The 16,939-nt window shown below is 36.3% G+C and overlaps 2 protein-coding genes across 2 annotated transcripts in view; one reads left to right on the forward strand and one right to left on the reverse strand.

The window, feature by feature from the left end:
- Window positions 1–5,018, reverse strand: part of LOC107564462 (glycosyltransferase 1 domain-containing protein 1-like) — a 40,026-nt gene extending 35,008 nt beyond the window's left edge. The window contains exon 1 of the mRNA XM_016249550.1: window positions 4,995–5,018. The gene's annotated coding sequence lies outside the window, so the exon portion shown is untranslated. The remainder of the gene's footprint in view (window positions 1–4,994) is intronic.
- A 1,903-nt stretch (window positions 5,019–6,921) lies between these two features.
- The window catches only part of LOC107564463 (solute carrier family 15 member 4-like), a 48,086-nt gene continuing 38,068 nt past the window's right edge, over window positions 6,922–16,939 (forward strand). The window contains exons 1-5 of the mRNA XM_016249551.1: window positions 6,922–6,936; window positions 8,080–8,268; window positions 9,425–9,717; window positions 10,282–10,423; window positions 15,400–15,580. Coding sequence (XP_016105037.1) covers window positions 6,922–6,936; window positions 8,080–8,268; window positions 9,425–9,717; window positions 10,282–10,423; window positions 15,400–15,580 — 820 coding nt within the window. The remainder of the gene's footprint in view (window positions 6,937–8,079; window positions 8,269–9,424; window positions 9,718–10,281; window positions 10,424–15,399; window positions 15,581–16,939) is intronic.

The raw sequence follows: 16,939 nt of genomic DNA on the forward strand, positions 1-16,939 counted from the left end.
CAAGCCTGCATTTATTTGATCCAATGTACAGCAAAAGCAGTAATGTTGTGAAATATTTTTACTATTTAAAATAACTGCTTTCAATTTGAATATATTTAAAAATGACTGCTGTGATCAAAGCTGTATTTTCAGCATAATTACTCCAGTCTTCAGTGGCACATGATCCTTCAGAAATCAGTCTAATATGCTGATTTGCTGCTCAAGAAACCTTTTTTAATTATTATTATTATTCATGTTTTTTGAGCAGCAAATCAGAATATCAGAATGATTTCTGAAGGATCGTGTGACTGGAGTAATGATGTAAAAAAATGTAGCTTTGAAATCACTATAAATTACAATCACTAGAAAACATTTATTTGAAATAGCCTAGTAAAAATATTTCTAAATGTTACTGTTTTGCTGTACTTTGGATCAAATAAATGCAGGCTTGGTGAACAGAAGACACTTCTTTAAAAACATGAACAATCTTACTGTTCAAAAACTTTGACTGGTTTATAGTCAACTTTAATTTTTCTCTAATTTCTAGATTTTAATTGGCTTAGAAATCAGACAACTGCTGGACAATAACCAGTAATAATGATTTGTTTATATAATACAAACACTTTTTTATCACAAAATAAGGCAGAATAGTTTTAATACTGTAATAAATGCTATGTCAGTTAGCACTGCATTGTTCATATACTTTATTTATTACCTGGAGATGACTTGACAAACACAAATAAATATTGTCGCAATCGTATGTTTAAAGTCTTCATGATCCCAAACCTTTCTGTTTTTCTGAAAACAACTGTTTTCATACAGCAATAGCTGGACACTTTTGTCCATATTAGGACTTTCCTCATACGACTTTCTGCGCGAGAGGCCCTCCGGCTTCGAGTATGAATGAAACACACACTGCACAGAGTGTTTAGCGCTCCGTGATGTTCATCTCGCCTTATTCTGGGTCCGAATAAAACATCAGATCATGCACAGACTAACCTGTCTCTTTGAATTTAAATCTATATTTATTCACACCGGCTCTTGAAAACCTCTATGCGAACACACTTGCCCGAAAAAGTGTGGGGGACGAATTTACGTGCTATTAAAAGTGGGGGTGGGGGGGACACGTCCCCCGTATCCCCCGCGTAATCTACGCCCCTGAAATAATGTAAACACGGCCAGTTATGATTTAAGGGATTAAACGGACAAGACAAACCACATTACTTCTTATATTTCAAAAGAGATCCGTAAAATTCTTAACATACAACTGTTTTAATTAATTTGTTCAATTTGTGATTATTTTCGTCGTTCTGGAATAGGATCGTGACTCCCAGAATCGGAATCAGATCGGATCATGAGGTGTCTAAAGATTCCCACCCCACTGGCACTTCCTTATAGTACAGACTGTTTGAAATTGAGTTCATGAATTTCATACATTTTAATGTCTCTGAATGAGGAAAGAAGGCTAAAGTTGTGAAAGTTTTATTCACCTCTTGATCCTTAAAAATCTGTCAGCTATATGAACCCGAGCAGCTCTAGCAGATCCGTGTGATCTGTCAGTCTACATGACTGACACTCAAACACTTTTTACTTTTTATCAAATTATTTTTTTAGTTAAAAAGTTCACTATTCATGAGAATAATTAATGTTGATGACAATCTGTTATGCTGGAATATATGATGAATGATATTGGATTTTGCCGATATCCAATATGCCGATATTTTTCAACTCATTTTGGCCGATACCGATATATTTCCTTTTGTTTGGGAACAACACCAAGTCTCTCCTTTGCAGAAATTATAATCAAAATATTTTTAATTTTGGTTAGTTTTTAACAAGAACTTATTTGTTAGAATTAAATAAACAATAATGAAGGTTTTTTGACAGTACAATCAATTACTGCTTTATTTAATCAGAAACACAGTCTAAATGTTATTTGTAGTTTACTTTTAATTTAATTAGAAGTAGGCCAACAGCGCCTCCTACAGAATTAAAACTCTCTACAGAACGGGCATTAGGACCCGGGGGATGCTGCCATTGCTGCCGCTGCACGTGCTATTACTGTTTACTCTATATACACCTAATGCATCATTCTGTACATGCTTTCTGAGTTTAAATGCAGGGATCCAAAGCAATTAATCTAATCATTAACAGAGGCTGCCATTGCTGCCGCTGCACGTGCTATTACTGTTTACTCTATCATACACCGAATGCATCATTCTGTACATGCTTTCTGAGTTTAAATGCAGGGATCCAAAGCAATTAATCTAATCATTAACAGAGGCTGCCATTGCTGCCGCTGCACGTGCTATTACTGTTTACTCTATCATACACCGGTGTAACTGGTGTGTTTTATGTCGTAGAATAAAACGCTAAAGTATCTTGAGCTTGTGTGAACCACGGACCTTATTTTAAGGGATTTAACCAAAATCCCATTAAAAAAACCCATTGACTCTGGGACGATGGAACCTGAAGTGCTAAAATGCTAACTCGCTTCTGGGCTTTTGCCTACAATGTGGCATCATAGTTCCACCACTCTAGTTTACTTTTAATTTAATTAGAAGTAGTCCAACAGCGCCACCTACAGATTAAAACTCCTTACCGAACAGGCGTTAGGACCTGGGGGAGGCTGTCACTGCTGCAGCTGCATGTGCTATTATGGTTTACAGCGATCCAAAAGAGTCAATCTAATCATCATTTAGACAAAACTTTGCTTCAAGAATGAGCCACACTGTTGACGTGATCTAATCACTAGCACACCCTGAGCACATGTGAGTTAAAGTATTCTTCTTATCGGCAAGACATATCGGCATAAATTTTCATATCGGGCCAATGCCGATATTTACATTTAAAGCCATTATCGGCCGATTCCGATATCAGTCCGATAATATCGTGCATCCCTATTCAATATTTTTTTCAGAATACAGAATTTTTTCAGAATGTGAAAAAATAATATAGAGATGTCAACAAATTTTTTTCTAAGAGAAGTATGCACAATATATATATATATATATATATATATATATATATATACAGTATATGTTTAAACAAAAATCCACAAAAGTGTGAATATAAACGAAACATTTATTATAAATGGTTAATACATAAATTCATTATGAATCTAATTTAAAGTAGTTCACTCAAAAATGAAAATTTGCTGTTAATTTACTAATCCTCAAGCCATCCAAGATATCCACTATTATTACCCAATCCAGCATAATCTATAGCCTCAGTCAACAGGGAATGTCTAATATTGTTCTGCATAAACATATTGTGAAAACAGCACACAAAATATTAGTTTAGTTCAGTACAGTAAGATGAAAGTTTTGAGTACACTTGCAAATTAAATGTCATAAGTGACTGGAAATGTATATCCATTCAACAATACTTTTTTAGTCACACAATCAAATAATCAGTGTTTTTACAGCATGGTATTATGTCATATTTAAAAGGAATATATTATCATACATGGCATAAATTTACCAAGTTACTTAATGTATATTTTTATGTTTTACTAAATACAAATAAAATTATGTGTCACAATGTAATAAAATTTCATGCACTGTAAAATCTAATTAGTTGGTCTTATTTAAAAAAAGCATGCAAACCGATTGCCTTGAAAAAACTAAGTAAAGTGAAATAGGAATAGTATGTTGTACTGACAAGTGCTTGGTTATAGTTTACTTGCACGAGAGTTCTAGTAACTAAAAACGAACTGTAGGGGGTACTTGATCCTTTCATTTAGGTTTACTCCTGACTTAGTATAGCTACTCACTGACTCCCAGAGTGCCTTGCGGTATGAATAAATTATGCAGTTGCTTTGTTTTACAGTTGTTGATTTTATTTGCCAATTTTATTTGCTGTCTTGTGTCAGTAGTAGCACAACAAAAAGAGCAAATAAAATGGTTATTGTTACAGTTAATGAAAATAAATGAAATTGAATTGTTACCATTGTTGTGATTCACGTGCTGAATGTTTAAGTCTGTGTGTGACTTTCACGTATTATCACACACAATTAAAGATTAGATTAACCCAATTTAAAGCATTGCAAAGCATTTATGAAAATTTTGATTTAGTTAAGAGATGTGTCACCTTCTAAATGCAACCTATGTATTATTATTCTTCCCTTGAAATCAAATAAATCTTGACTTCATGATGTATTGCTGCATTAACAGGAAGGAAATTATAGTAACAGACAAAGTCTATTATGATACTCTAGTCATTATAATGGTGAGTAAAAAAAAACATTTTAGGAAAATCAACATCAATTTATGAAGTAAGCTTATGTGATGTTCTCTCAAATATTTCAGTTGAATTGAAAATTCAACATTCAAGATTACTTTGGGAAATGAGTGAATGCAACTAGTGAAAGATAACTAGTGCAGACATTGAGGAAATTGGTGAAAAGTCTATTAAGACTCTTTTTCTTTTCTTCTTCTGTTTTTATGTTGCACATTAGCAACATATTAGTGCACTGCTGCCTCTCACTGCTTTATTAATGTAATTGGTTCCTTTGTGGCTACTTGAATATTTTAAGTAAGTGTCACTCAAAACAGTAAGTAAATTGTTTTATTCGCCTTGAAATAGGTGTAACTTAATAAAACCTAGTAAGTATAATAACTAAGTAAAGATAACTAATTAAATCTAAATAAGGTAAACTATTTGATTTTACAGTGTGCAAGCATTTATACTGTATATTAATATAATAAATATTGGTATTATACACACACACACACGTATATGTATTAGTCAAAATAATTAGGCTGTATACTTTTGTTAATTAATTATTGTTAATTAGTTTAGTTTATCAAATCACATGGTTCATTCTACGCTAAAATTTTGTGTCATGGTTGAATTATGGATAGTAGAAAATATGAATACCTGAATAAATGAGTTCTTAACATAATAGGAAAAAAAAAATAACATCGTAAAAAGGGTGTGAATAACCACTGATCTATATATTCTCTATTATAGGTCAGTGGAATTACCATAACCTAGCCATATTTAAAATGTACCTGACAGGCAAAGCATCACTCAGGAAGCTTGAATTGATTGGCTTCAAGACTAGCCAATAGAATAAACCCTTTCTTTCCTCTCTTTATCCAATCAGTAGCGGCCTTTGGCTTTCTTGCCAGTTTAACTCTACGCTTTGTATACAAACCGATTAACCTGATGCCCCTCTCTGGCACTGGACAAGCGCATCCAGATGACATGCAGATCTGATGAGCGTCGCGTTGACGCTTGTGAGTGAACCGGGTGTCACGCGGTAGTATTGTGACTGGCTGTTTACCCGCGGAGCCCACAGCTAAACTTCATACCGTGAGACCTTTAGGAACTTTAAGTTAATATTTTTAATAACATGTATTCCGAGGACATTGATAAACTCGTCGCGGGCTGAACAGCTAAATGTGGAGCAGTGCTAAGTGTTCAAGAACGGTATGTTTACTCATGTTTGTTTATGCACGTTAACCTGTTTACTGAGTAAAATATAGAAGTTGCTGGCAGCATGTCAGCCGCCTTTCATATTGTCTTATGACTGGTTCAGAATATACAAATAAGTCAGTAAGCTTAAGAAATACATGAAACATTATTTTATTAGACTCTGTCGTGATTTATTTCCTGAATTCTCATTATTGCATCATGTGTGTTTTTTTGGTATCACATGCTTTTAATATAATGACAGTGGTTTTGTTGTTGTTCTAGGTTAGGATTTTGGTCAGCTGACCACTCACTACAGCTAGAGAGTTGTCTAAACTTTGAGTAGGTTCAAATCTCAGAGGGCACAACTTTGGATTGATTCTCAGAGCAATATTTTCTACTATGTCTTGCTTTCATGAAACTCTAAATAATATTAAGACCTTTGACATGCTTGCTGGTGTTTGTTCTTTCGGATGATTTAGGTAAACCCTGGCTGGTCCTGTCTGTAGGTACGATGAGTCACTGCTTTTGTAGTTTAAAGAGTTTAATGTGACTTGTTTTTCTTTGGTTTTTAGGGATCTGGTATGTTTTCCACCCTTTTTTTGTTTTAGGAACACAAAAGGAGAAGTTTTGAGTACTGTGCTGGTCATTTTAAACTTCAAAAAGGATGCAAAAGTACTATATCATAAAAGTCATCATACACCATATTCCAAGTCTTTCCGAGTGCATATTATAGCTTTGTGCTGCAAAACTTATTTAATATCTTACTGATAATCTTCCTTGCGAGTGGGTGCTATAAACTGCTGACATATTGTCAATGAGTTGAAATGGAGAATGGATCTAAAAGATTTGTAAACATTCAAACTGTTACTGTGAATGACGTCAGTAAATTTATTGTGAAAAGATCGAAGCAGTGATGTAAAATGAAATATTTGATCACAAATCAGACATTGCTGTGTCTCTCATGAATGCACCAATGAGAGATAGGGTTCATAAGACAGAATATAGCTCACAAGTCATATGGACCACTTTTATGATCCATTTCACATTCACTTCACAGTCCTATTCCTCATTCACTTTCAATATAAAATAAAATACATTTTCAAGTTTAATTTTACTAAATGTTGTCATGTATAAAAGTGCAAGCATTCTGTATGTGCATAAATATACTCAGCATGAGGGCCAGTTGCTGGGACTTTATGATTTAGCCTGTTCTTAACCCACTGACACAACTCATCTGATAGTCAAAAAAGGGAGCTTTAAATTAACAAGTCCAATAATGTGAGTTTTTTTTGTTGAAAATAAGGTTTCAGAAAGTGCTAGTGTGGTTCCCTTGGCAACAGTCATTTTGTCAGGCTTCCCTAAATTCAGACACACCTCTGGGCACTTTCACTTCACTTATTAAATGACAAGGAACATACCACACATTTCTGAGGTACTTTGAGTCTGATTTAGGCTTGTGGGCTGCAAAATGACTTGTGTCACAAGATCGAAAGTCTTAAGCTTTTTGTTGAAGTGGCTTCTATGGTCACTACCAAGGTCTGTTTTTCAGATTTGGTTAGAACTACATTGATATCTGCAAGCTTAATATGTTGTATTGTTGAGGAGAATTAAAGGCTGAAGAAATTCAGTGATGTAATGTAGATTGATTCACAACAAGTACAACCAAACATTTTTTACAATGTGCAAACACATAGAAGAATCCTTTCATTTATGTCATGCTTTAGCACTCATTTACCACTTTCACCCGATTATATGACCTCTCTGTGACATGAAACTGTACAGTAGCCCAGTACAGTGGGGAATATCCCTGTTATAAGTGAACTATAAGGAAATAATTTGCTAAATGACTCATTAGAAACTCCATATGAAGATGAGCAAGACTCTTCGAAACAGTGCTCCTTTTGAACTACACATAACACGCAAAATGAAACCGACAACTTAGGAAGTAAAACTGACATCTGTCTTTGTTGGTTTATCTATATGCTTGACAGATTTTTTCCCCGGTTACCTGGTCTTCTGGATTGTTTGACTAGTTTTTGGAAGAAAATAAAAACCCAAGGCTTATTTTGCAATACAAGTCTTTAAATGTGGATGACTTGGATTAGGCCAGTGTTGATGTCTGTCGACTTGCTGCCTTGTCAAATGATCGTCATGTGTTTTTTAGATTCAATAAAGAAATTAACTGCAGGATGTACATCTGGGTATCATTATGGGGCATAGATTTCATTTAAACATTGAGGAAGTGGGGCAATGAACTGAATATTGGCTTACAAGGGACAATATATTGGCACTTTTCCCAAAACTGTTGGGGATCTATATCTCTGATTGTATGACTACAGCTGCATGTTTTTTGAGCTTTTTGAGAGCAGACATCTCTTTAGAAAAGCATGTGCATGCACTTGAGAAGAAACTTCACACAAGTTTGTAAATGCGTTTAGTAAATTGCAAATCAGTACTTGAATTAAATGAAGAATGTAGGTATTGAATGTTAATGTGTTATGTTTTTGTTCGATACTGAACCAGTTATAGGACTGGTTATTATGGATTCAAAAGTGATTTGAATATTAATATTAGGAGAATTTTCAGTCAGTTGTTCCTATGCACTTAAAACAAGTAAATAAAAATGAATGAATGATCATAAAGTTCATACATGTGTATTTGTATTGTATGTCTTTACAGGTGAAGGATCGAGGTCCGGAGGCAGCGCGGCGTTTCTTTAACTGGTTCTACTGGTGCATTAATCTGGGTGCTATCTTCTCGCTGGGTGGAGTTGCTTATATTCAGCAGAACGTTAGCTTCTTTATTGGCTACATCATCCCTGCCGTCTGCCTCGGGGTGTCCCTCATCATCTTTGCCCTGGGCAGAACGGTATTTATAACCAAACCTGCAGACGGCAGTGCCTTCAGTGACATGTTCCGGATCCTGGCTTCGGCCCTCTGTGGACGCGGGCCAAAAGAACCAAGTCTGCTCAGGTGAGGGCTACATTTACTTTACTGAATAAGAAAGTCTATATGAAATTAACCTTGACCCTGTTTGAACTAAGATGGATTTTTCAGTTGTTGCATATTCAGAAAGTATAAATTTTTTTTATATTATAAACATGTATTTTCAAACTTAAAACTAAATGTGCCTATTAGTCTTTACACAGTCTCTACTGTGTAAAATGGTTTTAGTGTGTTAGATTGTAAATTTACTCAGTTCATTCATGGGAACCTCCACTCCAGATTCAGATGACTCTATTAGTCTGTAATGTTATCCCTCATCTTCCTCTTTCATCCACCTCTCTTGTCTGTCTGTTTCGTATGTTGCGGTGCTATTCATCGTGTCTCTGTGGCATAAGTTACTGTCAAACTGGATTGTTTGACTAGTTTTTGGAAGAAAATAAAAACCCAAGGCTTATTTTGCAATACAAGTCTTTAAATGTGGATTACTTGGATTAGGCCAGTGTTGATGTCTGTCGGCTTGCTGCCTTGTCAAATGATCGTCATGTGTTTTTTAGATTCAATAAAGAAATTAACTGCAGGATGTACCATCTGGGTATCATTATGGGGCATAGATTTCATTTAAACATTGAGGAAGTGGGGCAATGAACTGAATATTGGCTTACAAGGGACAATATATTGGCACTTTTCCCAAAACTGTTGGGGATCTATATCTCTGATTGTATGACTACAGCTGCATGTTTTTTGAGCTTTTTGAGAGCAGACATCTCTTTAGAAAAGCATGTGCATGCACTTGAGAAGAAACTTCACACAAGTTTGTAAATGCGTTTAGTAAATTGCAAATCAGTACTTGAATTAAATGAAGAATGTGGGTATTGAATGTTAATGTGTTATGTTTTTGTTCGATACTGAACCAGTTATAGGACTGGTTATTATGGATTCAAAAGTGATTTGAATATTAATATTAGGAGAATTTTCAGTCAGTTGTTCCTATGCACTTAAAACTAATAAAACAAGTAAATAAAAATGAATGAATGATCATAAAGTTCATACATGTGTATTTGTATTGTATGTCTCTACAGGTGAAGGATCGAGGTCCGGAGGCAACGCGGCGTTTCTTTAACTGGTTCTACTGGTGCATTAATCTGGGTGCTATCTTCTCGCTGGGTGGAGTTGCTTATATTCAGCAGAACGTTAGCTTCTTTATTGGCTACATCATCCCTGCCGTCTGCCTCGGGGTGTCCCTCATCATCTTTGCCCTGGGCAGAACGGTATTTATAACCAAACCTGCAGACGGCAGTGCCTTCAGTGACATGTTCCGGATCCTGGCTTCGGCCCTCTGTGGACAAGGGCCAAAAGAACCAAGTCTGCTCAGGTGAGGGCTACATTTACTTTACTGAATAAGAAAGTCTATATGAAATTAACCTTGACCCTGTTTGAACTAAGATGGATTTTTCAGTTGTTGCATATTCAGAAAGTATAATTTTTTTTATATTATAAACATGTATTTTCAAACTTAAAACTAAATGTGCCTATTAGTCTTTACACAGTCTCTACTGTGTAAAATGGTTTTAGTGTGTTAGATTGTAAATTTACTCAGTTCATTCATGGGAACCTCCACTCCAGATTCAGACTCTATTAGTCTGTAATGTTATCCCTCATCTTCCTCTTTCATCCACCTCTCTTGTCTGTCTGTTTCGTATGTTGCGGTGCTATTCATCGTGTCTCTGTGGCATAAGTTACTGTCAAGTGCCGTGCCCTCTCTCTAAATCAAAGAAAAGGCGCTTCATGAAAATACGTGACGTTATTATTTTTTAAGTTGGTCAAATCCTTGCTCTTTTCTTTATCTTTTCTACTTTATTTATCAAACACAGATGTACTCAGATATTTCAGTGATGTTTTAATGAATGCTTGTTAAAATCTTTGTTTCCCCCACAAGGCCAAAGCCATCTCTATTAGATGGTGCTAAGGTGACATACGGTGGGCGGTTTTCAGAGGAGAAGGTGGAGGAAGTGAAAGTGTTGGTTAAAATACTTCCTGTTTTCCTGGCACTCATTCCGTACTGGACTGTCTATTTCCAGGTAAGGTTTTTATGAGTGGGTGTCTCAAGTACTACGCCTTTCAGATCTGTTGTGTCAGTTATAGGTCCTTAAAAAATAGGGAAATATACAGGGAATGTATTTTTAAACTTACAGTAATTTACTGTAGTTGTGACAGAGGATGAATAGGAAATTGCATAGGTGTTTTATTAGCTTGAAGTCTCAAGGTGTCTCATACTGAAGGAGAGGCATGGTGGTGATGAACGGTGTCGTTGGCATGTCAAATACAAGTGATGAATGGTTATAAGCAGAGATTTTGTCTTTGACATATTAAGGGTTTGTGCCATTTGGAGCCTTTATGGGATGGGTGGGTTTAAAGCCCTTGAGCAGACAGGTGCTTCCTTGAAGAACTTTATATGTGCCTTGCTCAAGGTAATGCGCCTGTGCTCTGGTCACTTTCCTCATCAGTTTTCCCATAATTCTCATTCTGCTGTGCTATTAGGAAGCAACCGTTTCAATGTCACGGTTGTTTCCATTAATGATACATGTTCCTAAAAAATTAAACATGTCTTTGTAAAATGGATTTTCATTTATCTTTTTTCTTAACCATAAACAGTCTGATTAACTGTAAGGGTCAAAAAGAGACTTTCATTTAGATTTTTTTTTTTTTTTCAAGAAACCTTGAGTAATATTATAAGTGAACACTAAATGCAACAGTGTAAAAAACGATATGTTTAAATGACTTTTATTCTCAGGGTTAATTTGAGAGCAAACAGGATGCCTGTGGTGATGCCAGGTGCTTGTGATGTTTGTCTGGCTGTAGAGTAGAGGCTGTTTAGGATACTCTCTGGAGACTCTGGCACGCATGAGCTAGAGAAATCCTTTGAAAACCAGGGTATTCACTTCAAAACCATGACCCTCACTAATCACAGATTAGCACCCAGCGCCCGCTTTCTCATCTGAACTTGCTGTTTATTTGTTTTTGTGTGAGTGTGGGCGTACATGTATACGCTCTACTAGGTAAGTGTGTCAGAACCTTCGGCTTGAATTAAATCCCCTCAAAACGGTTTCACAGTGACTAATCCAAAATCACGACTCGCAGGCTGTCTGATCAGCAATGACAATGCAGTCACATGTTGCTCAATGACCATGAAAATGCATAGACACAAATGTAACTGGATGAGCAACTTGTGCGTTTGTGTGTGTACATGCCATTTCATGGCTGTCTGAAATGGAGTTTTCCAGAATTAGATTAAAAGTCACATGGTAAGGACAGAGGAAGTGCGAAAGGACAATGGGGAAGTGAAAAAGACGTTATTGGCTGTGTTAAATAACACATCGCTCGAGAGTGTGACTGCAGGGTCATATTGAAGAGACAGTTGTAAAGCACCTCATGCTCTTTAAATATAATTTTCCAGAGTACTTTCATAGTGGTTGTGTCATTTTCTGCTAACATTTAAAAATATGACATGACGTGAAAGCTTGTTTAATTTTATAAGATTACTTCTCATTGGGTGAATAAGCTTGTCTTGACAGGCTACAACTTTTTCTGTGATGAATGAATAAACAGTCCAGCATCTTCAAGCTTTTTTCTTGCCACTGAATTATCAATCAGAGGACAAGCATTCCTCTTTCAGTCTGATTTAGAAGGAAGATAAGTGTAGTGGTTGAAGAAGAGAAGTGAAAGACATTTCAACTTGTTGGACAAAGTTTTTCTGTAACTATACAACACCACTTGTTTTTTCAGAAAATATGAGTGCTGCTTGCCTGTGCATAACTTGCTCACACACACACACACACACACACACACACACATATGTCATGTTGTTATATGTTAAGCTGCTAAAAATCGCTTTTAGAATGATTTTACAGTATGTGGTTGATATTGTGTTCTGGGTGGTTGCTAAGGTGTTGCTAGGTGATTGTTTACTGGGATGTGACCCTTAGATTTGGTCCTGTCTTTGTTGTAAGTCTTACAGTGTTTTTTTCCCTTGCTGTTTTAATCATCCACCAGGTGAATCGGAAACTACATTTGCTTAGAAACATACTGAGCCCTGCACATGATGACATGCAGAAGAAAAAATAGATATTGTGGCCATTCATATAAGAATATTTGTTCCCACAATGTTTTAGTTAAATCAAGGCCACGGTTTAACTAAAAAGAGGGAACAAATTAATAACTTGTGCAAACTAATTCTTAATTTGTGGCAAACGCAATTACAGTTATAAACGCAATTACACATCTTTCTTCAGCATATGCGTGTAAGTGTATTTTCATGCACAATTTTACAATGATTATGCTTTATAACATGACACCAGGTAATGTACATGACTTAAACAGTGTTCTTCCTGTCAGTTAAAGGTCACAAACAGTTTAAGAAAGAAAAAAAACAATCAGCACACATAGATATTTGGCTGCAATAGATTTTTGTTCTGAAATATTCTGGGAAAATGGACCAAAAATATTGATGACTCAAAAAGGTCCTTCCCCAGGTTCCTGATTCAATAGAAATCATTTGACATTCTGTCCTGGGTATGATGGTGTTTCTCTGGAGTGCATGCTCAAGTGTGCAAATCCCCATCTGTCGCTTGTTCTCACACTCACAAGGGTTTCCCCTTCTAAATGAACATGTGCTGCTGTAGATTTGTCTCGGTGGACCGCACAGCCTAAAGGGAATCCAGTGCGAAGTCTTAATAAGGCCAAACTGTGAGCTCTTAATTAGGAGATATCCATAGAGAGAAACAGACACCAGTGGTAATGTGGGTGAAAATGATATGATGATAGAATGATGCAAATGGGCAATTTCAAATGGAGAAAAAAGTATTTAAACGTGCACGATGATGAAGGGGAGACAGAGCGCTCGGAGGGGCATGTATAAATTACCAGTGCTTAGTCAAAGAAATGTAAATGTAATGCGGGAGTAAGCTGGAGAATTAAAAGTGTTAAAAGCACCAGTAGATTTGGGACTGACTGAAGCTGTAGAATTAAATTCAAACATGCTGACTGAGACACGCGCTTCACTTAACCGACTAATACTCTACTGGAGGTGTAAATGTGTGTGTGATACGCCCATGCACGCCTGCAGGCATGGATGCATAATAAACCTCTCTTTGAGCTCCGGCCGTCTAGTCCTCAGGTGTTGCATTTCACAGGCGTTATTTGATTAACATCAATTAAAGCGTACAGATGGCGAAATATTGTACAGGGTGTTTGAATTCATTACAACCAATCAGATCAAAACAAGAATGGATTGGGCTGTTTTTAACTTTTGCTACGTGCATAAAGCTGGATCTGCCCAAATCTGCTCATTCAGATCATCAAACCCTGTCTGTGCAGGAAATGATGACAGATGGTTTCCTGCAGCGGCCAAAGTGAACTACACTGATAATCAGTTTAAATTGGTCATTCCTTCATTGGTGGATTTGACCACACATTTGTGTCGCATCTGCTACGTGCTGTATATGCACCCTGGAAATGAATTATACCTCAAATTGTATGGCTTTGTAAGCGATCAGACCGAATGTACAAGAAAGAAAAATACTTTTTTAAGAGGAACTCATTTCTAGAGACCAGAATATCATAGAAACTTGGGTGTGGGCTTTTTTGACTTGGGCCAGTGAGCAAGAACGCTCAGAAAGCTTTGGCAACTTCATAGCAACCCCCTGGCATCCACCCAGAACACCATATCAACAGTGAAAGCTGTGTTCTGATCAATAAGGTCCATATGCAGTGTTCATTGCTTTCTACACCCTGGACATGGGATATCTGTTGAATTTCACTTCACTTGACAAAATGCGTTCATTTGGAACACCCAACAAAGTCATCAAACATAGATGACACTTCAGTTGTGTAGATTAGAGGAGTTTGAGCTGTGATGGCATAATATGCTTCGGTAAATAATGTAAATATGTTCATTTAATAAACGTGTAGAATGCATATGTGTATTTATATAAATATGATTGATTTATTAATTTAATGAATATAAATGTCTTATTTTAAAGCCTAACTGAGTGATAATCTTCTGATGTTTAATATGGAAATAAACGTAATTTAGTTATATTAGATGTGTCATTTATCTTGTTTAACCATAATCATGATGCATGTTGCATTGTAACTGTTCCGCCTCTCACACTTTATACCCACAAATAACCACATACAAACAACACCTGGGACTAATTCAACTCTCTTTCACTGCCTTTATTTTAATCAAACTTCTTTAAATACTCGGTTGATGTGCAATGACTGCTGGGTAATTTCCCTCTCCACTTCCTGTGAAGTCATGTATTGATGTTCCCTTATTCCCTTATGCCCTTCAAACTGAACATGTTCACTCCCTTTAAATTGGAATTTCACATAAATGGCACAATACCCTGTTGACACCTTTAGCAACCACATAGCAGTGTGCCTAAAGCAACTGAACACCACTTAGCAACCTCTTGGCTACCACCTGAGTGACAGTAAGTTTTGCATAGGCAAACCCTACTCAAAAAAATAGTTCCTTATTAATGCAAATGCTTTTTTCTTTGTCAAAACAATCCTAAATTCCCAAATCAGTCATTATTTCCAAATAGTCCTCTTTTAGGTTTTGTACTTTTTTTTCCCATCACACATCAGCAGCATGTGAGTGGAGCAATGAGCCATTTATGAAACAGGTGCTCTGACGCATGCTATTCAATCCCCATGTGATATTAAAGTACTTAAGAAGTGATTAATGATTTTATGGGCTATTAAGAGACCTGTCCCTCTTTCTTACTGGAGTTTTACAGCCATTGACCAGCATTGGCCACATGAGGGCGCTAAGGTTGCTGGAATGATTCAGTTTCCTGCTATCTCTCTTTTTCGCAAATGCTCTCCCAGAATTCACATTTAGACTTGTACTTACTTTCTCAACGGAGGATAAATGGAGAAGAATGAAGCGCCTGAGTATTATGAGTGACCTGCACATACCTTTCTTCCTGTTTGTTCATCCTCTAGTGTTTTGTAAACATGAGTCATTATGTTCCCCTGTTGTTCCCAGAATGCCTTCCGCTTCCCGGCAGCTTGGCTGACCATGTTTGATGCCGTGCTGATCCTCATGTTGATCCCCCTCAAGGATAAAGTGGTGGACCCCATCCTCAAACGCAAAGGCCTGCTGCCCTCCCCTCTAAAGAGAATCGCTGTGGGCATGTTCTTTGTCATGTGCTCGGCGGTGGCAGCTGGTGAGTCAACAACACATACACTAAATGACACATTTTTAGTGTATTATCAACACACACAACAAAGATTTCTGTGAACCTATGCTTTTTGTTCTTCAGCTTGCACTCTTGCCATACAAAGTGTGTGTGTGTGTGTGTGTGCCGGTTTGTTAGGTGGATGTATCAAGCTTCCTTATACATATTCACAAACTGAGACTCATGAAAGAAAATGTGGGAGTGTTTGAGTCTGATAGCAGACATTTGCATACTCATTTTAAATATATGTGTTCATTTTTGTGTCAGAAGGCCCTTCACGGTAGTGAACTTTCATTTCAGACTTCATAAGGTTCATATGCTGTGTATTCTGTTATATGTGACATACTTTAGCACACACATGATACAAAACACTGAGACCTAAATTACACATCATATATTCTTAATTCTAGGACTGGGTATAGCCAACTACTTGATGATATGATACACTTCACGATTCAGTACATCGCAGCATCTTAATATTTAATAATCTTGAATGAAACAGACACAAATGTGTAAGGGAGATTCACTGTGCCACATGAGGGAGTGAATTTGTGGGGTTAATCCCTGTTCCCTTCAATTTAGTCTAGCACTGTGTCTTAAGAATGTTCCTACAGTGTTACCAAAGATTGACTGGTATTATTTATTATTATTATTAATAGTGTTTATTCATTTATGAATGTACAACAACATTCAGAACTGATTTTATTCAGATTTTTTTTACAGTATAATTAGATTGCAGTAATGATTAAAATAATGTACACTGACTTGTACATTATTTTAATTCACCCTTCACTGGGAGTTTGATTGACTGGCGATCTGACTAATCATAATGCTGAATCTGACATTTTGTCTGACAAACAAACCAGACATGAGAGTAGATTAATGTCGGTGGACTTGAAAAATATTGTGTATTGACATCTTTCTGCGGTTGAAACGATACCGTCTGATGTTCATTCATGTTTATTTCATGCTATAACTAGTAAAGAGGAAGAGATGATTGGTTCATGTGCCGCTTGAACTGAGGCGTGACATCTGTCACCACACATTAAAGAGCCACAAAACGGTATTTATTGTTTTTATTGTGACGTACGCTGTTTTAATATATTTTAAAGTGCAATTTATTCATGTGATGGCAAAGCTGAATTTTTTGCATCATTACTCCAATCGTTCTAATATTCAGCATCATTCTAATATACTGATTTGCTGCTCAGGAAATGTTTGTTATTATTATCAAAGTTGAAAAGAGTTGTACTGCTTAATATTTTTGTGACAACTGTGATAAATTCTTCAGAATTCTTGATGAATGGAAAGTTCAAAAGAGCAGCATTTATTGGAAATAGAAATTAT

This window comes from Sinocyclocheilus grahami, unplaced genomic scaffold (assembly GCF_001515645.1).
Source record: "Sinocyclocheilus grahami isolate Dianchi unplaced genomic scaffold, SAMN03320097.WGS_v1.1 scaffold936.1, whole genome shotgun sequence".
Taxonomy (NCBI): Eukaryota; Metazoa; Chordata; class Actinopteri; order Cypriniformes; family Cyprinidae; genus Sinocyclocheilus; species Sinocyclocheilus grahami.